This window comes from Ambystoma mexicanum, chromosome 6p, assembly GCF_040938575.1.
Source record: "Ambystoma mexicanum isolate Mex_15411 chromosome 6p, UKY_AmexF1_1, whole genome shotgun sequence".
Lineage (NCBI taxonomy): Eukaryota > Metazoa > Chordata > Amphibia > Caudata > Ambystomatidae > Ambystoma > Ambystoma mexicanum.
In genome coordinates this window covers 1,329,054,654-1,329,079,640 of record NC_090935.1, presented here as the reverse complement: position 1 = coordinate 1,329,079,640, position 24,987 = coordinate 1,329,054,654, and the positions used below count along the sequence as shown (strand labels likewise).

The following is a 24,987-nucleotide window of genomic DNA, read 5'->3' as shown; positions in this document are numbered from 1 at the left end:
GAAAAAACTAAAAATGGGGTTATGAGAGGGAATAGTGGTTTGGGGTGGGGGAAAAGTATTATTTAAAAAAGGTGAGAGGTTTGGGGGGAACCTCCCCAAAAAACAACGAAAAAGAAATTTGTTTTTAGAATTAATTGTTTTGTATTCGTTATTTTTCCATTTGTTATTATTTAATTAGTTATAATTGCATGCAATCAACCCTGCCACAGCCCCAGGTGAACAATTTGACCCGCTTTGGAATGGCTCTGGCAAAGCAGGGTATGATGACTCTACCTCACACCTGCCTAACCCCATTTTAACCCACACCCGCCTACCCAACCCTACACTATGCCATCCTTCTCCCACCCTGCCCACACCTAATTACCTTGCATTGCCCTGAGTCTGCCTACCACAACCTATCCCACCTAATCCCATGTCTGCTTACCTGCATCCTGCCCCACCCTACCCCAGGCTTGCATACACACACCCTAAGCCATGCTTGCCTACATGCACCCTACCGTACACCTGCCTTTCTGTATCCTACTGCACCCTCCCTTATGCCTGTCTACACCGTGCCTGCCTACTCTCACCCCACCCAACATCTGCCAACCATACCCCTACTTACATCTGCCCTACCTCATGTCTGCCTACACCTACCCTATTCCACTCTGCCAACCCCACCTCGCCCCATGCTAGCCTTCTCCATCCTAACCTATGCATGCTAACCCACAGCCTGCCATGTCCAACTTACCACCACTCTTACCCACACCCTCTTCTCCACCCTATCCAGTGCCTACCTTCCACAAACTACTCCACGCCTGCCACCACCTACAATTTCCCACACCTGCCCACAGACACACGATACCCTACACTTATGTAACACTACTTTACCCCACATTTACCTAATCCCAACCTACTACATGCCCACCTGTCCCCACCCTACACTATCCTAATCATGCCTCTCTCCATCCTACCCCACACCTAACTACCCCACTCTACCCAACGCCACCCCATGTCCAGTGATTTATTTGTGCAAGGGCCGTGGGGTGCTCAGGCATCTGATTTATTTTGAAACGGGCTGAGCACTGTCATTTCTGGAAGTGTTGTTTACCGTGCTTGTCCTCCTGCCCGCAGTATTTATCTCATCCCAGTCCACCCCTTTGCAAAGCAGCTGCTTCGGATACAACCCAGAACGCTATTTGTAGGTATATTAATTATCTTTCCTGCAGTGAAATAAGACTATTTCTGGCTTCTATACCAAATTTTAAAGTAATTACTTGTTACATAAACTTTCCTTTGTAAGCGTCTCAATTCTGAAGCTGGTTATCCACCATAGTTTAAAAAAATTGCATTAAAATGTATAATTTGGCCCATTTTTTTTACATTACTGGAAGCTTTCTTGCTATCCACTTATTTGCATAGTGAGGTTCACTGTGGCCTCAGTTGCACAGACACCCAAAATAGTATGCTAACAAAAATTCCATATATGCTTAATGAGACACTTTTGTCGGATGCATGCATTGATGTGTTTGGCTAGTAGTTCAGACCTGTCTTTTTAAAGAAATCTGGCGCTAAATTATATTAGGTCCTTTGTATAACATTTTGTTAAATTCACCACGGCAAAGATCTTCATAAATGTAACATTTTCTTTCACCCTTTCACGCACTAAAAACGATGTATAATGGTTTAACATGCTGTTCAGCAGTCGCAAAACTCCAACCAAAAAGAAATCCAGATCTCTCGCCCCGCTAAGGCAAACAAATGAAGCACTGGATGTTCAACTGCCTGGTAAACATTTTGTTCGCCAGACTTTGACACGTCGCGTTTGCATTTTAGCTCACAATTTACAGGCAAGGAATGCTGTATACAGATTGACTTTGATATTTGGCCAACAGCTGAAATTTGGCATCAGCAAACATGTGTAATGTTACTGATCAGCTTGTCGAAACATGTAAACTTCAGCACTTCCAGGAATGCTCGAAAAGTGAACAAACAAAACTCCCAGCTTTGCTGGCTGATACAACTCAAAACACATCCGACCCCAGTGGGTTTTTTTCAGACACTTGTTTTCTTTCATTGGATGTAGTTGTCATGTTGAGTTCATTTGTCAATGTAAACATTTCACAAATAATTCTGTGATCTAAATGGCCGATTGTTACATGATTTGTGAACTTGGTGATTCCGTATCTAACTTACACTTTGTTGTGGATTTTCTTCCGCTCTTTTGTATGTCCTTCTGTCAAATAAAAAAAGCTGAAGAGGCAGACTGCCACCTCTGAAGATACATACAGAACATACCACAAAGGCTTGCAGTCGCTCGTGTGTTGCTACCTCCACCCAGGTTAGTTGAAGGTGTAAAATGACAGGTGCATCTGTCAGTGTTGCAAAGTCGTTGCTGGGTGGGAATTGTGCACATTGCTCTTGTACTCCCTTCTCTGCACATGGTCTGATTTGATGGCATGACGGGGGTGGATTTCACAGCAGTCAAGTGGCCAATCTGGCAGGGAAACGATGATGGAACTTGGGCCTGCTGTTTCCATACTAGAGCTTGAAATACAAGTGCGAAGGTCTGTACGAGCTGACAAGAAAGGTCTTGCTTGCCGCGCACTGAACCCAGCAGAGGGAAGTCCATACAGTAGACCTGCAAGGGGAACAGATGTTTGATTGAACTAAGCAAAATTATGAAGCAACCTTCAGTAGTTTAAAGGTCAAATATTCCAAACGAGTCTGTAAAACAATGAAGATATTTAATTTATTATTTTTCTTATTATGGTACCTTTTGGGTACATTTGTAACACCCTTTATACACAGTAGAGCTCGAGCATTTAATTTAAGACATCTAGTGAACATGTTCTCGGATGACAGTATACTGTTAGACTCATTTGGGTCAGAATAGAGACTCGCAAATAGAAGGACGCTTTTTTTTGCTGTAAAACTGTATTTCATATATTGAAAGTAAACCTGAAGTTATAGGAGAATACGTAATTAACTATGACTGGTATTTTTCCATCAGCGTGGGCTGAATTGTAATTCTGCCTAGGTATTGTGTGCTGCTTCTCAGTCACAAAAACTGTGCGAGGAAAGGATTTCTCTACCTTCATCATCCACCATCTGCACATTTGCCTCAGAAAACAATTTGAAAAATGTTAGCATTGTTCGGCAACTGAGCCACATGTGGTTATGCAAAAATTAAAAAAACAAACAGCTACTGCATTTTTACAGCACGTACCAGTAACTAATTCGACAACTTTTAAAAAAATCCGGGATGCACTGACACACACAACAACCAGGAACTTATTAAGAACGATTTTCTACAGTTTGTTAGTTTGAAGGGGACGATGGAAAATCACTTTTTGGGTGGCCACGGACTGCACAGGGGTATTTATTGTTAAGGACATTTTATTTCTAAGTCTATTAAAACTGCTGTGTCCACTGGAAGTCTCTCTCATTCCAAAGAACGCTTTTGCCTTCACTTTCACCCATAGTGCTGGATAGTATTGACTTGATTTTCATAAACACCAAAGATAGTCTACATTTGGGTGGTGCTGTTGGGCAGCCAAGCAAGATGGCTGCTTAGCTGGTGCACTCTGTCGAATGGCACAAAACTCCTTTGATAAGTAGCGCTCATCCTGCCTTTGCTCGACTCCATATTCAGGGAGTATACTACCCCGTGAGCGACAGTGCCGATTGTCTAAAGCCCAAAGCCTGCTTATTTGTGGAAGCAGAGATCTGCTTGATTGCAGCCTGGCTGGAGCTGCGCTAGTGAAGGAAGCCCGGGGCTGTGGGTGCGGTGTCTGGGTGGTGTGTGTTACGCAGAACTATATGCAGTACCTTTTGGGAACACTACACACAATTAAGACTACAAGAGACAGTACAGTTTCACCTTAGGTACAAGCCTATACTACACAGTTATAGTGTCTAGCAGTAGCGGAGCAGCCAGACTTATCTCAAGAGTGAGCAGTACAAATAGTTACACAAAGGACAGCAATTACTATGATTCAGGCAAACACTGACTCAAGGTTTCTAAGTAAAAGAATATATATTTATTTACTCAACAGTTGTATAACATTTCACTATTCTAAGCAAGTCAAAATCACAATCATAAATACACCACACCACTTCCCTTAAATTCTAGACAAGTTAGGCTCACAAAATGAAGTGGGAGCAAAATGGCAATTCAGCAATTTAAAAGGAAGGGAAAGACAACGTTATCCCCAATTAGGCAAAACCAACAAGCATGTATTCTGAGCAGTTGAACAAGAGAGACTACAGTGAGGAGATCAGCTAGAAAAGGCTTAGGGCCAGAGTCAATAGGCCAAAAGTCTTTTGCTCAAGATCACACAGTTCAGGGTAGTTCGCAGTAAGGTTTGTGGCACAGATTCCGGACGAGGTTGGTTGGTAGAAAAGTTAGTTCAAAGAGAAGAGAAGACAAGCCCTCGGATTGGAGAAAGATTTTAAACACTTTCACTGTGGCTGAGCGAAACGCACAACGGGATTTGCACAGTACCTTAAAACGGAGAGGGGGCTGTAGCTGAGGCAGACGTTCCTGGTAGTTCCTGCAGGCTCACAGTTTCTGAAGCGACTGTCGGACTGATCAGAAGTAGGAAGACTGGAGGGTCCTGCACTGCCCAGGGAAGAAACCAGCAGCAGTGCCAAACAACTAATAAAAGGTGCGCTCCTTAAAACCCAAGCAGGGTCCAACCTTCCTGGCTAGCCGGCCCACTGTAGCTCTGTACAGCGAATTCGACCAGAGGAGGGGTCCTGGCTTGTAGTTTGGGCGAACTGGTTGGTCCCACCAGCTCAAGGGAAGAAGTTTCTTCGAGGAACTTCTCTGTCGTCGGATTTGGAGATTCGGACCTGCAGCAGGGCTTCACCGGGTGGTTCAGTCGTTGTATGGGTCCTGTTATTCCAGTTCCTCATTGGTTCTTTTGTTCCAGTGGCGACTCTGTCTTTCCAGTCCCAGAGATCTGCTTTTTAAGCAGTTTTCCCCCATGCATACAGCCTGGCTGTCAATCACACAGCAGGGTGGCTGGCCTGGCAAGGCCAGTCCCCTTAGCCATTCAGACAAGAGTGCGCCTTGGGTTACCAAGTGAACCCATGGCAGGGGTCCGAAGATCCCGCCCTCACATCCTGCCTACCTAGACTATCAGGCGCCTTAAGGAGGGCTTCTTGCAGAAGCCCGCAAAAAGACAGTGAACAAAGGAGTCATCCCCGGTTTGGTGCACAGAGAAAAACACGAGAAAGACTTTAACAAAAAGAAATGGCGACTAAACCCAGTCGGAACCAAAATAAAATGTATTTGGTCAAGTGGGTTTATGTTCGAGGCTAATATAATAGCCTAAAACATTACCACGTTATATAAGATAATTGCGGTAGGAAACTTAGGGTAGATACCACTGCCACCAGCCAAGTCTTAATGTTGAGGGAGCAATACAATGCCCCAAGAGGTACAGACAAAAAGGGATAGGAGTTAACCCTTTTCAATACTCCATGTAAGATGGGGTGTACTGGGTCTGTGGTTTAAAGTGACTATATAAAGTTAATGGCAACTTTACGTGTTTCTGGGGGACAGTAGTCAGCCCCAGAAAAATGGAGTCAGTGGGAAGTCTCAAAGACAACCCTGTGTCACTGCATGGAAGGTGCTGTGTAACACACACAAAACGTGGTGCACATGGAGTAGGTGAGGCTCCAGTGCCGAAGATCACACAAAAAGTAGAAATGCACATAGCAAAACACATGTGAGAATAGGAAAAAAAGCAACACGTGAGAATAGGAAAAAAAGCTCACTCTCTTACCAGGTGAAAAAAATAAATCCTAGAAATCCAGCAAAGCTGCTGGGGGACTCTTTAGGTAAGGAAAATCAACCATTTATGAGAATTCTCCCTAACACTCCCCCCCACCCCCCCAGGACTAAGGGACAGGAGGATTTAATCTACTCCTGGGTGAATCTCTACCCCTAGTAGGTTATAAAACATCCTAGAGAGACCATCAGCATTTTGGTGGTGACATCCTGCTCTGTGCTCAATGGTAAAATCAAACCCTTGCAGGCAGATTGAGCATTTTAGCAGTTTCGGGTTTTCCCCTTTCATTTGCATTATCCGTCTCAAGGGTTGGTGGTCAGTTTGAATCACAAAAGTAGATCCATACAAGTATGGTCTAAACTTCTTCAGACTCCATACAATGGCAAAGCATTCACGCTCTATGGTTGCCCACCTTGTTTCTGGTTACTTCAGTTTCCTACTGATGAAGCAAATGGGGTGCTCCCTACCTTTCTCATCCAGTTGACTAAGGACTGCACCTATACCTATATTGGAGGTATCGGTCTGCACAATGAAGGTTTGGTGATAATCAGGAGCTTTTAGGACTGGAGCTTGACAACGGGCTTTCTTCAGGTTTTCAAAGGCTTGAGTGCACTCCTCATTCCATATAACCTTTTTAGGGAATTTTGGAGACGAGATCACATTCAAAGGAGAAGCTATGGTCCCATAGTTCTCAATGAAATTCCTGTAGTACCCAGTGAGGCCTAGGAAAGCTCTCACTTGGGTTTGAGTAGTAGGGGTGGCCCAGATTTGCACAGCTTGTACTTTGCTGGGCAATGGCCTTATTTCACCTCCTCGTAACTCATGACCAAGGTAGACCACTTTACTCCGACCAATTTGACATTTGCTTGCCTTTATGGTCAGATGGGCCTGCTCAAGAGCCTGCAAAACATATTCAAGGTCATCAATTTGTTCTTTCCATGTAAGGCCGAACACTGCAATGTCATCCAAGTATGCCATGCAGAAGTCCTCCATCCCATTCAGAACTTGATTAACAATCCTTTGAAATATAGCAGGTGCATTATTTAGTCCAAAAGGCATTGGCTTAAACTGGTAGAAGCCTGCTGGGGTAGAAAATGCAGTTTTCGCCTTGGCATGGTCTGTCAGTGCTATTTGCCAAAAGCCTGAGGTCAGGTCAAATGTACTGAGGTACTTGGCTGAACCAAGTCTATCCACCAACTCATCTGTCCTTGGCCAAAGATGGGCATCAGTCTTAGTGACTGCATTTAGAACTCTATAGTCTACACAGAATCTCAACTCCTTGGATCTTGCCTTTGGTACTAGAACAACTGGACTAGACCATGGACTGGTAGAGGGCTCTATACCCCCGAGATCAAGCATCTTGTTGACCTCTCTTTTAATGTGGGATCTCACATGTTCTGACATTCTGTAACCCCTTCTTTTGACAGGTAAACAGTCACCAGTGAGAATATCATGCTGGCCCCAAGGGGTCAAGCCTGGTGATAGTGAAAACAGGGAGGCAAACTGATTCAACAGAACTTTGCACTCCTCCTGTTGTTCATAAGTCAGCTGAGAAGAGAGATTAATTCTTTCTATCTGTTCATCTAAAGGTTTGTCTCTGAGGAGGTCAGGTAGAGGTCCACTCTCCTCTTCTTCTTGAGCTGAAGCTAAAAGCAAAGGTCCTACTTCCGGTCTCGAGACATAAGCCTTTAAACCGTTGGTGTGAAAGACTCTGGGAGCTTCCTTAGGTCTGCCTAAGTCAACCAGTTAGTTCACCTCTCCAGGTTTGCCCACAACCTTGAAGGGTCCTATCCATTTGTCCTGCAAGGCCCTCTGCCTTGTTGGCACCATAACTAGTACAAGCTGGTCTTGAGTAAACTCAACTATGTTGGCCTTCTGGTCATGCCAATGCTTGACCAGAGCCTGACCTGCTTTCAAGTTATTACTTGCTTCTGCCATCATGTGTGACATTCTCCTCTGGAGACCTATCACATAGTAACTCTGACAGGCTTGGGGGAAGGAGCACTCACCAACCCCTCCTTTATCAGGGCCAATAGACCTCTGACTGGATGGCCATAGAGAAGTTCAAAGGGACTGTAACCCACTCCCTCCTGAGGGACTTCTCTGTATGCAAAGAGAAGGCATGGCAGTAGAAGGTCCCACTTTTTCTTAAGGGGTTCCTCTAAAGCACCTATCATGCTCTTCATAGTACGATTAAACCTCTCTACCTGCCCATTTGTCTGTGGATGGTAGGCTGTAGAGAACTTGTAAACGACACCACAGTTTTTCCACATGTCTTGCATGTAGTGGGACATAAAATTGGATCCCCTGTCGGATATCACTTCCTTAGGAAACCCTACTCTGGTAAAAATACCAAGTAGAGCCTTAGCCACAACCTGAGCGGTAACAGTTCTCATAGGTATGGCTTCTGGGTATCTTGTAGCATGGTCTACTACAACCAGGATAAATCGGTTCCCTGAAGATGTGGGACGGTCAAGGGGACCGACAATGTCAATGCCCACCCTCTCAAAAGGAACTCGCACCACTGGGAGAGGCACCAGGGGTGCCACATTCTTGGATCCACTCTTGCCAGAGGTTTGGCAAGTGTGACAGCTTCTACAGAATTTGTCCACTTCTGAACCCATCTTAGGCCAGTAGAAGTAGAGAGAGAGCCTTTCCTTGGTCTTTTTGAAACTCAAGTGACCAGCCAAAGGTGTTTCATGGGCTAACTGTAGAAACTAGCGTCTGTTAGCAAGGGGCACTACCATTCTTTTGCAGTCCCAGGGGTCGACTCAGTTGGTTTACTGTAGAAGAGGCCATCTTCCCAGCTTAACCTGTGCTTTCCAACTTCTTGCCCATCAAGTTGGTTAGCAGCCTGTTGTCGAAGATCTTCAAGAGTAGGACACTCTCTGTCCTTTGCTAAAGTCTGCCCTGTTGGGTCCACCTTCTGCCAGTAAAGACTTCTGATCAGGATGTTCAACAGGGTCAAGATCTCCAACTAAGACAGTGGGCCTCATTTCGAGTTTGGAGGTATCCATGGTGCTATTAGCGCCATGGCTGCCTCCAAAATCGTGTCCGGGTTCCTTGAATGAGGAATTACCGGGGCATTCCAACATTGGAGGACCCGGTAATTCCTCATTCCAAAAACCCATCCCCATTCCCATTTGAGCCCCGATAGGGCTCAATGGGAATGGGGAAGGAGCTAATAACGGGCCCGTTATTAACAGGCCTGTTATTAGCTCCCTGGTCCCCTTGCGTGACCCGTAAAGGACGTCTCGTCTGACCAGACGTTCTGAGCTGGTCCTGCAAGGGAACCTCGTAATAGGGCGGAATGGGTTTACCGGCACCATTACCGTTGCCGGTAAACCCATTCCACCCACCTCGTAATGAGGCCCAGTGTCTTCTTCCAGATCTGACTCTTCAGATGCTGGCTCAACCACACAAGGTTGCACTTCACACTCTGCCTCAGCAGGTGGAGTAGTCACAGGAGTGATTTTGGACAATCTTGGTAATGTCCTTGTTTGTAGCACAGGGGTGCTGTCTGAATTTCTCCTGGTCGTCTTGGGTTTCCCCTTTGCCTCTATTTTCCTAGAAATATCAGTGAGCAACTCCTGTGGAGTGGGAGTGATATTTTCATCCATCAGCTCCTCTGGAGAGCCTCTCAAGGTTCTCTCCCTTGCAGACCTTGTGAGCTCCTGTTTCCTTTTACTGGGAGGCCTGGGGGTGCTTGACACAAATCCAAGAGTTTTAAGGTCATTACCCAACAGGACTCTCCTAGGCACTTCACTCTGCACACTAACAGGTATCTTGACAGTCATATCATTACACTGGATGACAGCTGGTAACTGGGGAAGCATTTGCACAGGGCCTCCAGCTAACTTGGTGAGGCATTTCGGTGCCTTAGCAACATCCTCCACCTTGAAAAATTAATCATCCACCACAGTTATGCTGGCTCCAGTGTCTCTGATGGAGACAGTGTGGACCCCTGAAGGTTTACCCTTACATCTGGGATCCCTTTTCACATGGTCAGTTGACCCACAAACATAACATTTCCCAAATGTTTTGATGAATGCGGGTTTGTTCTGACCTCCATCTGGTTTGGGTGCAGATGGTACACTAGCCTGATTTGGTTTCCCTTGTGGTTTACCCTTATGTTGCTGTTTGTGGCCCTCTTTTGGATTGGAGGTATTAGAATTCTCTTTGTTGTCTTTCTTTGGTTGTTTCCCCTCATCCTTTTTCTGAGTAGCCCCAGAATCCTTGTGAGTAGCCCTGTTGGCAACCCACAAGTCAGCAGCCTTAGCTAGCTTCTTTGGATCTATCTCCTTAGAATCAGCCAAGTGCTGTCTGAGCTCAGGAGAGCAGACATCGAAAATAGACTACAACATAACACGATTTCTCATTCCTTCATAAGTGTTTACTTTGTAACCCTTAATCCAACCATCTAAGTTTTTCAAACACTCACATACCCAGGTAGCCCAAGGGGTACCATCATGCTTTTTGAGGGTCCTATACCTCTTAAGGTACTGGGAAAGGGTCTTCCCAAATCTAGCAATTAAAGCTAGCTTCACATACTCATAATCCATCCTATCTACCTCCTCCAACTCCATTACAACATCAGATGCAACAGTGGGTAGCCTAGAGAAGAGCCAGGGAAGCAATTGATTCCCTGTGAGACCTTGAATACCATGGTTATATTCAAACATTGCCAACTAATCCAAAATATCAAGCTTAACCTCATACATACCCATAATTTCTTTAGCCATACAGGGTCTCTTAGGACTGGAAGACCTAGAATACTGGGAGAGAAGCATTTTCAAGAGACAATCTTTTAATTTCAAGTTCATGATTCAACTCCATTTCTCTGTGCTTAAGTTCTTGGTGTTTTTGTTCAGTTTGATCATTTAAACGTTTGAATTCCAGTTCAAGCCTCATTTTCTCTAGAGCAATGAATTCAGGACTGAGTGTAGGACCTGTGGGGTTCCCAGTGGACACGGTTTGAGGTTGTTGAGCAGGCAAGGGGCCAGGGTGGCCTACATTAAGAGACACATCTTCCTCTTCCAACTCATCATTAATAGACTTGTATCATCCTCAATACTTTCCACATTTGCTAGAGAGTCGGGTATTTCAGACCCACTCCCTAGACTTTGACTCTTTAACAACTTTTCAACTAATTCAATCTTTTTGCCTTTGCCAGAGAGTTTCCTTTCTTTACACATGTTTCTTAAATAATCAGCAGTGTAACTCAGGGGGGTCTCCTGACTGTGGCTTTCCATATCAGACATGATTATTGTTGCTTTTTAGAGATGTTAGCCTTGTGGTTAGTTGATCCAAGGTAATAGCAGCACTCTAAGTGTAATTTAAATTTGTTTAATTTCTTTATTACGTGTTTATAATCATTAAGATTTTTACAAGAACATATTCATTCAAGAAGCTTCATGAAGAAATAGAACAATGACGATCTGTGATTAAGTCAGTCAGTATTTCTAGTAAATATTGTTTTTGTGGCGATGCTCAAGTTTATCTTTTCCATTGCAATGTTCAAAAGCTTTGCAGACGCCGTGTGCCATCGGATCTTGTTGCCTGTAATAAGACGATTCCACCATGTTTCTTCGTTACTGGCGAATGAATTTACCAGCAGGGAACTGAAAAAGGCTATCCTGGCTTGATGCAGTGCTGGGCAAATCATCAGCAAATGTCTGATAGATTCAGTCGTTTCGAGATTTTTGCAGAGTCTGCAGGCTTTTACCTTGGATCCCGTTCTAATAGCTAGGATTTCCTCAGTCGGAAGGACGTTAAGACGTGCTTTCAATAAGGTTCTCATAAGTGATTTGCTTGGATATCTTTTGCAGTACACCACGGGTTCTTTCAATTTGTTTATAGTCATAGGGAGATGGGCTAGTAATTTGGTAGATGTTGCTTTTTCGTTGGTGGTGATCCATTCCAAACACTCCAATTTTGTTTTTATCCTTACCGGGTTGTTCTTCAATTCTTCCTCAGTGCAAGCAATTTCCTGCAGTTTTTGATTTTGGGCCTTGGCCCACTCATTCATAAAATGATTGGTACCTCTAGCAATCTCATCTGCGAACATGCGGTAGATTTCGAGACTTTCCGGGTGTATGATTTTCCTGTATAACTGTAAGGTACTATGGTCCACCACTGCTTTCAGGGACACAAGACCAAGTTCCCGTCTTATCGGTGCTACTGATGTAGAGTTTGGTAGACCCAGCACCGATCTCCAGATAAAACCTTCAAGTTTTTGCCATAGTAAAGACGGGATTGTAGGTGTGGCATCCATACCGTACGTCAAAGAGGGAATAATCTTGGTGTTAAGATCTTGATGGTCATGCAGATTAATAATGCCTCCGTCCCCAAGTACCACACAGACAATTGGTATAGAATGCCTGTGCAGTCTTTGAGGCCACAGGTTTTTGTTTGTGAGCCGTCAGGTCTGGAACCGGGAACTGCCAGAAGGACCCCTTGAGCGCTGTAAGGCAATGAGTGGTTATCAGATAATGTGCGATTGTTACAAGGTATACCCAGCTAGGAGATAAAGCACCTCTTACCTAGAAATACGGGAGGTGACACCCTGATGGAAGAGGCAGTGAAACCCGGGACAGAGGGCTTGGTGAGCTTCTTGGTGTGGAATGTGAGTGGTATCCAAACCCTGGATGGCGGCACACACGTGGCTTGTGGTAATGTAGGTCAGGCAAACGCCTAGCAGGAGGCCAATGGCCAAAGTCACTGAATCCAAAACGAAATCCGTAAGACAGTCCAATTCCAAAAAACCAAGGTCGGGTAACAAATGTCAGGGGTTGACAGAACAATCCAGTAAACAGAGTCCGAGGTCTAGTAACGTGTAAGAAGCAAGAAGTAGACAAAGCAATCCGGTAGACAAGGCAATGCAGTAGACAATATCCGAGGTCGTAGTAACGAGATTCAAGCATGCGAACAAGCGCCGTAAAGTCCTGAAGGTAAACAGCTGTGAAGCAACGCTATCGATTTCAGGAAGCCTTTTAAGCCAATAGGGAAGGTCACCTGATGCTGGAATGGTCATATGACGTGCGTCAGGTGATGCAGTCATGTGAGGTGTTGTCGTCACGTGACGTTTGGCCCGATCACGTGACGTGTAGATCTTCGTTGACAACGTGGAACGTTGCGGGCCAGCAGATGTTTCCATTGTAGACGCCAGCGATGCGAAGGCCGGTAAACACCTGATCCAAAAGACCATGTTCTGGCATAACGGGTGAGAGGCCGCAACCTCCGTATGCCAGAATGTGTGCGTGGGATACCCTTGTTTTGAAGTGTAGAGGGGTTAGTACGTGTGCCTGTGGGTTGTCTGGCAGGAACAGGGCGCGTCGTGGGAAACGTAACAGATTCCCCCCTCAAAGGCCCACGACCCCGTGGGCTGGAAGGGTTATCCCTATGAAAACGGGCAACCAGAACCGGAGCGTGTACATCACGGGAAGGGATCCAAGAGCGATCCTCAGGGCCATAACCCACCCAGTCCACAAGATACTGAAGACGACCCCTGAAGAAACGAGAACCCAAAATGGCACTGACCTCATACTCATCGGGAGAGGAGACAGAAACAGAGGCAGGAGGGGCATTGAGTCGGTTAGGGGCAGGACAGGGTTTGAGGAGTGAGGCATGGAAAACAGGGTGGATCCGCCAAGCAGGTGGAAGGGAAAGGCGAAAAGCCACAGGATTCAGGATCTTAGTAATTCTGTAGGGGCCGACAAAATGCGGCAGCAGTTTGCGACATCCAGGAATGTGCAAATGTCGAGTCGAGAGCCAAACCCGGTCCCCCACACGATACTCAGGGGCTGCCACCCGCTTCCTGTCCGCTTTGGCTTTCATTACCACCTGAGCCTCGCGTAGATGGATAAGAGTCTGGGCATGGACTGTGACCAAGTTGCGGGCGCAGGCATCGGCAGCAGGAGTGGTGGAGGGCAAATCAGGAAGGGGAAGGGTACGAGGATGTTGGCCATACAAAGAGTAAAAGGGGGAAAAACCAGTAGACGAGTGCCATGAGTTGTTATATGCAAATTCAGCTAAATGGAGTAGGTCAAGCCAAGAATCCTGGTACTGGAGAGTAAGACAGCGTAAATACTGCTCCAGGGCCTGATTCACCCTCTCAGTTTGCCCGTCAGTTTCAGGATGATAGGCGGAGGAGAAGCGTGAATCAATACCCAGTAGTCCAGTAAGGGCACGCCATAAACAGGACGTGAACTGGGAACCCCGATCTGAAACAATAACCTGTGGGAGACCAAAGAGACAGAAAAAGGATTGGAAAAATAGACGGGCCAATGTGGGGGCAGAAGGTATTCCTGTGCAAGGTATAAAGCGGGCCATTTTGTATAGGAATCAACGATAACCCAGATTGTGTTGTAACCCCGTCTGCGGGGAAGATCAGTGATAAGATCCATAGAGATCGTGTGCCAAGGCTTGGGTGGGACCGGTAGTGGCTGAAGCAATCCCAGAGGTCGGCCTCTAGATGGTTTGCATTGAGCGCAGATCGAACAAGTGTTAACGTAATTCTTAACATCTCTTCTCATTGAAGGCCACCAGCACCACCGCTGTAGCAATTCTAGGGTGCGCTTTTGCCCCGGGTGACCATTGATTGCAGCGTCATGAGACCAGGCGAGTGCCTGATTGCGAATCTCACTAGTGGGGAGGAAAAGTTTACCTTGAATAAATGGCAACCCCTCCTGAAGTAGAACGTCCCACTCTGTTAAGGCATGGGGGTGTTGGGAGACCCAGTGTTTGATAGTGGTAAGAATGGGAGGGGATGGCGTGCATACACAGATGACGTGACCTTTTTCTAACACTGCATCAGGAAACAGAGGCAAAGAATCCCCCCCAGGGGAACGAGAATGTGCATCCGCCTTACCATGGGAGAGGCCAGGCCTATGCTTCACGATGAAATCGAAAGCAGCAAAAAATAGATGCCAAGGCACATGCCTGCTGTTTGTGCACTTCAATGTAGCTAGGTCTTGCAGGTTCTTATGGTCAGTATGTTTTGCCCCGAGGAGATGATGACGCCATGTCTGGAGGGCGTCTTTTATGGCTAGCAATTCCTTTTCGGTCACCGTATAATGGGATTCGGCTGATGTGAACTTCCGGGAATGATAAGAGACTGGATGTAGGTGGCCGGTAGATGGACAAGGTTGTGAAAGAACTGCCCCTAATGCGAAAGAGGAGGCGTCGGCTTCTAGGATAAACGGGAGTTCTGGGTCTGGGTGTTGCAACACCGGAGCCGTGGTAAACCTAGACTTGAGGGTATCAAACGCCTTCTGATGGTCGGGTGTCCAAGAAAACGGAACAAGAGGGCTGGTTAAGGTCATGAGTGGGGAAACAATGGCAGAAAAACCGGCGATAAAACGCCGGTAAAAATTAGCAAAACCAAGGAAGGATTGGAGTTGTTTTATGGTGGTCGGGGCAGGCCATTCTACAACGGCTCTGACTTTTGATGAATTCATGGAAAGACCGCCGGGTGTAATATGAAACCCCAAGAAGTCCACCTCCTTCGAGTGAAACAAACACTTCTCTGGTTTAGCAAATAAGGCGTTGTCTTTGAGGCGAGATAGGACCTCTCTGACACGTGTTCTTCCAGGGAGGATGAAAATATCAGTATGTCATCCAGATACACCACAACATATATGTCAAGGATGTCAGAGAAGACTTCGTTAATGAAGCGCTGAAAGGTGGCAGGGGCGTTACATAACCCGAAGGGCATTACCGTATACTCATACAACCCTTGTCGGGAGCAAAACGCCGTCTTCCATTCGTCTCCTTGACGCATACGGATTAGATTATACGCCCCCCTTAGATCTAACTTAGTGAAAATGGAAGCACGCATCCCCAAGAATAGCGGAGGGAGAGGTTAGTGAGTCGGGTTCTGTTAAGCAGAAGTGTTGGCATATGTCTGATTCAAACGTTACCTGCCCAGTTCCCCAATTGATCAAGGGATTATGTTGTCTTAACCAGGGAAAACCGAGTAAAATGCCGAATTGGGGTGTGGTGATAAGGTCGAAAGACATGGTTTCGTTGTGGGTATTCTGAATCACCACTTCCAAAGGAGCAGTCTGGTATCTGATCGGGCCAGAAGACGAGGAGGTTTCGTCAACTGCTTGTACATGCTCAGGATGTTCTTTCTGAACCAGGGGCAGATTGAGATGACGAGCTAATGTGATGTCTATAAAACAGCCAGTGGCCCCTGAGTCAATCACGATGCGTACATCATGCACAATGTCCCTAGTGGGTTTCAACAATGCATGGACCACTATGGGCCTGATGGAGCCGAACATGGGCTCAGTGGGGGTCAATGATGGGCTCGCCGGTGCCCCCGCTCTCAAGGGCGAGCCTTCGGAAAATCCGGAGTCTTGTTTTTAGGTCGACGGGGGCATTCTTTTACATAATGCCCACTTATACCACAGTAAAAACAGGCGTTACTGGTTCTCCTGCGTTCTCGCTCAGCTGGGGTTATAGGACTTCGAATGCCACCGATTTGCATGGGTTCAGCGCCAGTGGCAGACGAACCTGGAGGAGGCAGGCTAGAAAAGGACGTATCTGTTTTACGCTCGGTTCTACGAGCGTCTAGCTGTAAAGTGAGATCGACCAGGTCAGAGAAAACGTAAGGAAGGGATGGAACCACGGCGAGGGCATCTTTCATGGTATTGCATAACCCTCTGTAATAGACAATGGCCTTTTTCTGTTCTGGCCAGGATGTCTCCGCGGCGAGTTGGTTAAACCGAGTGATGTACTCAATTAGGGAATGTTTACCCTGTGACAATTCTAAAAGCTCCAGGTCTCGTGATTGTGCCCTATAACGAGTATCGAACACCTTCGCTATTTCAGTCACTAGAAGTTCAAAATCGTATAAAACAGGATGGTCGTTCTCCAAGAATGGATTTGCCCATGTGGCTGCCACGCCAGATAGATGGGATAGAAGGAAGGCGGCCTTGGTAACAGAGTCAGGGAAGGCCTGGGGTCTGCATAAGAAGTGAAGTTTACATTGATTGATGAAGGTACGGTATTTACGGGGATCGCCTTGATAGCGTTCTGGGGCAGCCAGAGAAAAAGAAGTCGGGAGTAACACAGGAGTGGGAGCAGGAGGTGGAGTAGGGGCAGGCTGGACAGGAGGGTTGGGATCCCCAAACTCGGCGTCAGCGGGCAATGGTTGGTGTGTGCTTTGTAAGGCGTCGAGACGATGGTGGATAGCAGAGGTGGCAGCGGCCATGTCGGTCCTAAGGGCCGCGACAGCCTGCATTAAAGCGGTCACAGGGTCCCCGGCGGAGGCCTCCATAATCAGCACGACCAGAAGGCTTCACAGACTATTAAGATCTTGATGGTCGTGCAGATTAATAATGCTTCCGTCCCCAAGTACCACAGAGACAATTGGTATAGAATGCCTGTGCAGTCTTTGAGGCCACAGGTTTTTGTTTGTGAGCCGTCAGGTCTGGAACCGGGAGCTGCCAGAAGGACCCCTTGAGCGCTGTAAGGCAATGAGTGGTTATCAGATAATGTGCGATTGTTACAAGGTATACCCAGCAAGGAGATAAAGCACCTCTTACCTAGAAATACTGGAGGTGACACCCTGATGGAAGAGGCAGTGAAACCCGGAACAGAGGGCTTGGTGAGCTTCTCGGTGTGGAATGTGAGTGGTATCCAAACCCTGGATGGCGGCACACACGGGGCTTGTGCTAATGTAGGTCAGGCAAACGCCTAGCAGGAGGCCAATGGCCAAAGTCACTGAATCCAAAACGAAATCCGTAAGACAGTCCAATTCCAAAAAACCAAGGTCAGGTAACAAATGCCAGGGATTGACAGAACAATCCAGTAAACAGAGTCCGAGGTCTAGTAACGTGTAAGAAGCAAGAAGTAGACAAAGCAATCCGGTAGACAAGGCAATTTAGTAGACAATATCCGAGGTCGTAGTAACGAGATTCAAGCATGCGAACAAGCGCCGTAAAGTCCTGAAGGTAAACAGCTGTGAAGCAACGCTATCGATTTCAGGACGCCTTTTAAGCCAATAGGGAAGGTCACCTGATGCTGGAATGGTCATATGACGTGCGTCAGGTGATGCAGTCACGTGAGGTGTTATCGTCACGTGACGTTTGGCCCGATCACGTGACGTGTAGATCTTCGTTGACAACGTGGAACGTTGCGGGTCAGCAGATGTTTCCATTGTAGACGCCAGCGATGCGAAGGCCGGTAAACACCTGATCCAAAAGACCATGTTCTGGCATAACGGGTGAGAGGCCGCAACCTCCGTATGCCAGAATGTGTGCGTGGGATACCCTTGTTTTGAAGTGTAGAGGGGTTAGTACGTGTGCCTGTGGGTTGTCTGGCAGGAACAGGGCGCGTCGTGGGAAACGTAACACTTGGGCTTGTAAAATTGATAGCCGGTTGGAGTGAGAATTTGCCGTACTTTCTATCGACTGCTCTCAATTGAGCGGTTAAATTCTTTGCCTTTGACCACAGTGATTTTAGTTTTTGATTTATTGATCTCAAAATTATTTTCGATAATGTAAGTTGTCAGGTTGGCAAGTTGTCGTTCCAGACCGACCTGAGTAAGATCGAGTAATATCAGGTTGTCGGCGTATAAAAGTCTCGGCACCATTGTGTTTCCTATTTTGGGTGGAAATTACTATACTTTTATCCTCACCGCTGTACACCAGTGTTAGGCAGAACTATATGCAGTACCCTTTGGGAACACTACACACAATTAAGACTACAAGTGACAGTACAATTTCACCTTTGGTACAAGCCTGTACTACACAGTTATAGTGGTAGCAGTAGCGGAGCAGCCAGACCTATCTCAAGAGCAAGTGAGCAGTACAAATAGTTACACAAAGGACAGCAATTACTATGATTCAGGCAAACACTGATTCAAGGTTTCTAAGTAAAAGAATATATATTTATTTACTCAACAGTTGTATAACATTTCACTATTCTAAGCAAGTCAAAATCACAATCATAAATACACCACACCACTTCCCTTAAATTCTAGACAAGTTAGGCTCCCAAAATGAAGTGGGAGCAAAATGGCACTCCAGCAATTTAAAAGGAAGGGAAAGACAACGTTATCAACAATTAGGCAAAACCAACAGGTAAGTATTCTGAGCAGTTGAACAAGAGAGACTACAGTGAGGAGATAAGCTAGAAAAGGCTTAGGGCCAAAGTCAATAGGTCAAAAGTCTTTTGTTCAATATCACACAGTTCTGGGTAGTTCGCGGTAATGTTTGTGGCACAGATTCCGGACGAGGTTGGTTGGTACAAAAGTTAATTCAAAGAAAAGAGAAGGACAAGCCCTCGGATTGGAGAAAGATTTCAAACACTTTCACCGTGGCTGAGCGAAACGTACAAACGGATTTGCACAGTACCTTAAAACGGAGAGGCGGCTGTAGCTGAGGCAGACATTCCTGGTAGTTCCTGCAGGCTCACGGTTCCTGAAGCGACTGTCGGACTGATCAGAAGTAGGAAGACTGGAGGGTCCTGCGCTACCCAGGGAAGAAACCAGCAGCAGCGCCAAACAACGAATAAAAGATGCGCGCCTTAAAACCGAAGCAGGGTCCGACCTTCCTGGCTATCCAGCCCACTGTAGCTCTGTACAGCAAATTCGACCAGAGGAGGGGTCCTGGCTTGTAGTTTGGGCAAACTGGTTGGTCCCACCAGCTCAAGGGAAGAAGTTTCCTGGAGGATCTTCTCTGTCGTCGGATTTGGAGATTCTGACCTGCAGCAGGGCTTCACCGGGCGGTTAAGTCATTGTAGGGGTCCTCTTCTTCCAGTTCCTCGTTGGTTCTTTCATTCCAGTGGCGACTCTGTCTTTCCAGTCCCAGCGACCTGCTTTTTATGCAGTTTTCCCCCATTCATACAGCCTGGCTGTCAATCACACAGCAGGGTGGCTGGCCTGGTAAGGCCAGTCCCCTTAGCGAATCAGACAAGAGTGCGACTTGGGTTACCAAGGAAACCCATGACAGGGGTCCGAAGATCCCTCCCTCACATCCTGCCTGTAAAGACTGGTAGGGGGTGTCTGTACTTCTGCTCTCTATATAGTAGAGGAGAGGCACAGAAGACCCCAGCCAAGATTCTCTATAAGGTAGCAATGGACGAGCAATCAAGGCCTAGCTTCTCAGGAGGTGATGCAGGCTGGTTCTTAAGTACAGTGTAGTCCCCGAACCCCCACAAAGGAATGTCCACACACTGTATTACTGAAAACACAGTCTTTATATAATCAATATTCAAAGGTATGTACACGATCACAATAACGCACTTTGTACTCGGAAGTCAATAATGATAAATATATACAATTCTAAAGTGGTACCAGCAATGTTATCAAATCTCATTAAAGTGCATCAACTGTACGGTTAAAATGTCACACAGATCAATAACGAGGAAACCAGCAATAGAGATAGGCAGGAACGTAAGATGGTTGAAACAATAGGCAAGATGCTGGCCCCGTTACCTAGACACAGTTCTGTGTGGAGATTCCCCCACCTGGGCAACCTGTAAATAAAGATATATAGCACAAGCCCAGTCCATGTAATGACCAATAGTGTTTCTTCCTCCTATCAAGGTTTTAATCCCCCCCAATGTACCTGGTGGAGTAGAGTTCTCCGACGATGCGTCGACCGATCCTTCTTGAGTGACTCCCTTTAAGGCAGGAGCCACGGATCGTCGAGAGGCGTCTAGGAACTCTGCGTTCGGTGTCGGGGAATCGACGGCCCTTCTTGAGTGCCCTCCCTTTAAAGCAGGAGTCACGGGTCGTCGAACGTCTGACGGTGAACAGGTTGAACTACGGCAGTGAAGTGGCAGCTTCGTTCCTAGCGGTGATCGTCGAGGACAGAGCGTTGGCGTCCTGCAAGGAAGAGGCGTGCGGGGCACTTCGGTGACGATAGTTCTGGACCGCAAAGAGATGATGAAGAACTGTGGCCCAGCAAGGGCGTCGAGTCGTTGGCCTCTCTCTGGTCTTTGGGTGGCGGGAAACCCACCGGTGGATGCTCCTCGGCGCGTCGACAGTCGAGCCTTCTCCAGCGGGAGACAAGCGGGTGACGATGCAGACGAGAGCGTCCGATGATCAAATGAAGTTCTTAGGCAAATGGGAGCACGGCGGCTCCGGTCGGCGACGGCGGTCGTCGACAGTGGTGGACAACAGTCGGGGCGCTTCTCCTTGGAGTTCCGCAGCAGTCCCCGTATCGGGTCGGCAGCCTGTCGAAGGTCTGTCTACCAGGGAGCGTTGGCAAAGATTAGCTGTGCACGATGGTCCCTCATAGTTCGGGAAGAGGGCGACTTACCAGGTCCTTTCTGGGTCAGTCCTTGGAAACACAGCAGCTTTCAGATTGCGAAGGAGAGCAACAGCACTTCTTCTTGTCCAGCGGGGCTTCAAGGTCAAGCGTCAGTTACTCCAGTTACTCATCGTAGTGGACTTAAGCTTCGGAACACGATTCCTAGCAGTGAGAGGTCCCCAGATATACTGTTGATGTCCCATTCATTCCGCTGGGTCACACTCAAGCATCCAATCACGACTAAGGGCATTCATGCAGGCAGGCAGCCAATCAGGCACACAAGGTATTCAGGCCATTCACTTCTCTCCAGACAATCATAACAAGTTATGTGTATTGGGACAAGTACCGAGCCATTCAACACTCCAAGCTGCATTCATACCGGTTTCGGGCAGGGCTGTCTCAGTCATTGTGTCAACCACCAGATACTAGACACCCACAACACAGAATGCATATTCGTCACACACTCTATTCACCCAGGTCCCACCCACAGGAGGTACCCACAACATACATCACCGGGAAGGCTCCAGCTAGTCTGGACGGGCCTTCACAACAACACCATATATGGCCTTTCCACCCAACAGACAGTCAGGGGGAAGGGACAGCGTCAGGGCTTCCCAGGACTTTGGGAAAACAAGGTAATGGGTAATAGAAAGCAAGAGGCCACAGGGGCCATCTTGTTTTCCATCAGGAATCAACTGATCCCAATGGCAGGGCCGGGGTATCCCAAAATGGAGGATACTCCGTGTACCTGTCAAATTCAGCATGGAGCTGCCACCAGCCCATACCCTGCTCTGCGGGCCACCCACAGGTGCCCAAAAACATACACTAGGGGCACAGGGTTGTACCCCCACTCATGGGTGCCATAAGGGTATCCCACGGGCCCGTTCACCAAACCAAGAGAGAGAGAGCTGCACCGCCAGGAGTCCCACATGAACTCCTGCGCGGAAAACATGACAGAACACACGATAAAAAGCAGTAAAGGACAAGGATACGGAGGCCCTGTCCCTCCGATGCATTTCCAGCATCACAGTCGCCCCCCCCCAGACTGAGGTGGAGGGTGCCTAATCTCCCACGGGATATACACCCTCATCCAGACGGTCAACATACCTTCTGGAAAGGCCATCTGCATTATCGTGACTCTTCCCTGGTCTGTGCTCTATGGTGAAGTCGAGCCCTTGCAGGCTAATGGACCACCTGAGCAGTTTCGGGTTCTCACCCTTCATCTGCATAAGCCACTTCAGGGACTTATGATCTGTTTGGACCTTGAAGGTAGACCGCTTAAGGTAGGGCCTAAAACGCCTAAGGCTCCAAACTATACTAAAACACTCCTTTTCAACAGTAGCCCACCTAAGTTCTCTACCCTTGAGTTGTCTACTGATGAATATGATAGGATGATCTCTCACTTTGTCATCTAACTGGGACAAGACAGCTCCAATTCCGGTGTCGCAGGCATCCGTCTGGACGATAAAGGGTCGGCTGTAGTCAGGCGCACACAACACGGGTGCCCTACACAGACTTTCTTTCAAGCCATCAAAGGCCCTCTGACATTCTTCAGTCCAATTAACCATCCTAGGCTGTGTTGGTGAAGTCAGAGCTGTCAGTGGTGCAGCTATGGTTCCATAGTCCGCCATGAAATTGCGATAATACCCAGTGAGGCCCAAAAAGGCTCTCACCTGGGTTTGAGTAGTGGGAGTCTCCCAGTCCTGTACATCCTGTACCTTACTGGGGAGAGGTTGGATTTGACCCCCTCCTACCTCATGACCAAGATACGTGACTTTCCCCTGAGCTATCTGGCACTTAGTGGCCTTGATAGTGAGGTTAGCCCTTGTTAAGGCCTGCAACACTCTACCCAGATGTGTCACGTGCTCTTCCCAAGTGGAACTGTAGACGGCAATGTCATCTAAATAAGCCACACAAAAGGCTTCCAGCCCACTGAGAGCATGATTGACCAATCTCTGGAAGGTGGCAGGGGCATTCTTCAACCCAAAAGGCATGACCCTAAACTGGTAGAGTCCCTCTGGTGTGGAGAACGGCGTCTTTTCCTTGGCATGGTCCGTCAGAGCTATTTGCCAACAGCCTGAGGTGAGGTCAAAGGTGCTCACAAATTTGGCAGCACCTATGGTGTCCACGAGCTCACCAGCCCTGGGCAAGGGGTGCGCGTCAGTTTTGGTGATGGCATTGACTCCTTGGTAGTCCACACAGAACCTCCAATCCTTGGTACCTGCCTGGGAACTTGCCTTGGGGACAAGGACCACGGGACTGGACTAGGGACTGGTTGAAGGTTCAATAACACCCAGATCCAACATCTTGGCGACCTCAGCCTGGATGTGGTTCTTAACCGTATCTGACATTCGGTAGCTCCTGCTCTTGACAGGCACGCTGTCACCAGTGTCAATCTTGTGCTTACACCACGGTGTAAGGCCTGGCATCAGCGAAAACAGAGAGGCATACTGCTGGAGCAAAGTCCTGCAGGCCCTCTGCTGCTCGGTTGTCAAATCTGGAGAGAGCTGCACTCCCTCCACTGAGCCATCCTGAGGGTTGCTATGCAGCAAATCAGGAAGGGGCACACTCTCATCCTCTTCTTGCTCGGAAGCTAGCAAGAGACATGAGACTTCTGCTCGCCTGTGGAAAGGCTTGAGCCTATTGACATGGAATACCTGAGGGGTTACCCCTGGGACTCCCATGACAACAGGATAGTTGACCTCGCCCATCTTGGAAATTATCGGAACACGATAGGGTCCAGTCCATTTATCTGCCAATGCCCGAGGCTTGGTAGGCTCCATCACGAGGACCTCCTGTCCCGGAGTCCAATCCAATTGCGATGCTTTAAGGTCATGCCAGTATTTGTTCAATTCCTGGCTGGCCTTGAGGTTCGCTGTTGCTTGACCCATCATCTGTGTCATCCTCTGCCTGAGGCCTAACACATAGTCCCCCACTTGCTTGGCGGGACCGGGAGGGGCGGCTTCCAAACCTTCTCTGATCAAGGCAAGGGGCCCCCTCACGGGATGTCCAAAGAGTAACTCAAAGGGGCTGAAACCAACACCCTCCTGAGGTACCTCTCTGTAAGCAAACAGCAGGCATGGCAGGAGGAGATCCCATTTCCTCCTTAGGGGCTCTTCCAAAGCACCTAGCATGCCCTTGAGAGTTTTATTAAATCTCTCAACCAGACCATTGGTCTGGGGGTGGTAAGAGGTGGAGAACTTGTAGGTTACCCCACCCTCTTTCCACATGGTTTTCATGTAACTAGACATGAAGTTGGATCCTCTGTCAGAGACAACCTCCTTGGGGAATCCAACACGGGTGAAAATGCCCAGGAGAGCCCTGGCAACCACCTTGGCAGTAAAAGTCCGAAGGGGTATAGCCTCAGGGTAGCTGGTGGCACCATCTACCAAAACCAGGATGAATCGATGTCCACCTGACGTGGGAGGGTCAAGGGGACCGACAATGTCGATGCCCACCCTCTCAAACGGTGTGCCAACCACTAGCAATGGCTGGAGTGGGGCAATGACACTGCCTCCAGTCTTGCCAGACAACTGACAAGTTGGGCAGGTCCTGCAGTGGGACTCCACTTCTACTCCCATCCGAGGCCAGTAGAAATGGGCAGAGAGCCTCTGCTTAGTCTTCTTGGTACCAAAATGACCAGCCAAGGGCACTTCATGTGCCAACTGCAGTAGGAAGGGCCTGTAAACCTGGGGTACCACCAACCTCTTGAGGGCACCAGGTTCAGGCTTAGTGGGCTCACTAACAAGGAGCTCACCCTCCCAATAAATCCGGAATGTCCGAGGCACTTCGCCTTGTGCCTGGGACAGGGCCTGTTTCCTCAGACCCTCGAGAGAGGGACACTCTCTCTGTCCTTTACAGAAGTCTGCCCGGGATGGTCCCCCTTCAGCTAACAAGCATTGAAGATTGGGATGATCCTCCGGGTTGAGAACCTCTCCCAC

The 24,987-nt window shown here is 47.7% G+C and overlaps 1 protein-coding gene across 2 annotated transcripts in view; it reads left to right on the top strand.

The window, feature by feature from the left end:
- Positions 1-24,987, top strand: part of LOC138510377 (coiled-coil domain-containing protein 171-like) — a 3,784,015-nt gene that overhangs the window by 1,471,351 nt on the left and 2,287,677 nt on the right. For both annotated transcript variants that reach the window (XM_069625990.1, XM_069625991.1), the window contains one exon: positions 2,233-2,320. In XM_069625990.1, coding sequence (XP_069482091.1) covers positions 2,233-2,320 — 88 coding nt within the window. The remainder of the gene's footprint in view (positions 1-2,232; positions 2,321-24,987) is intronic.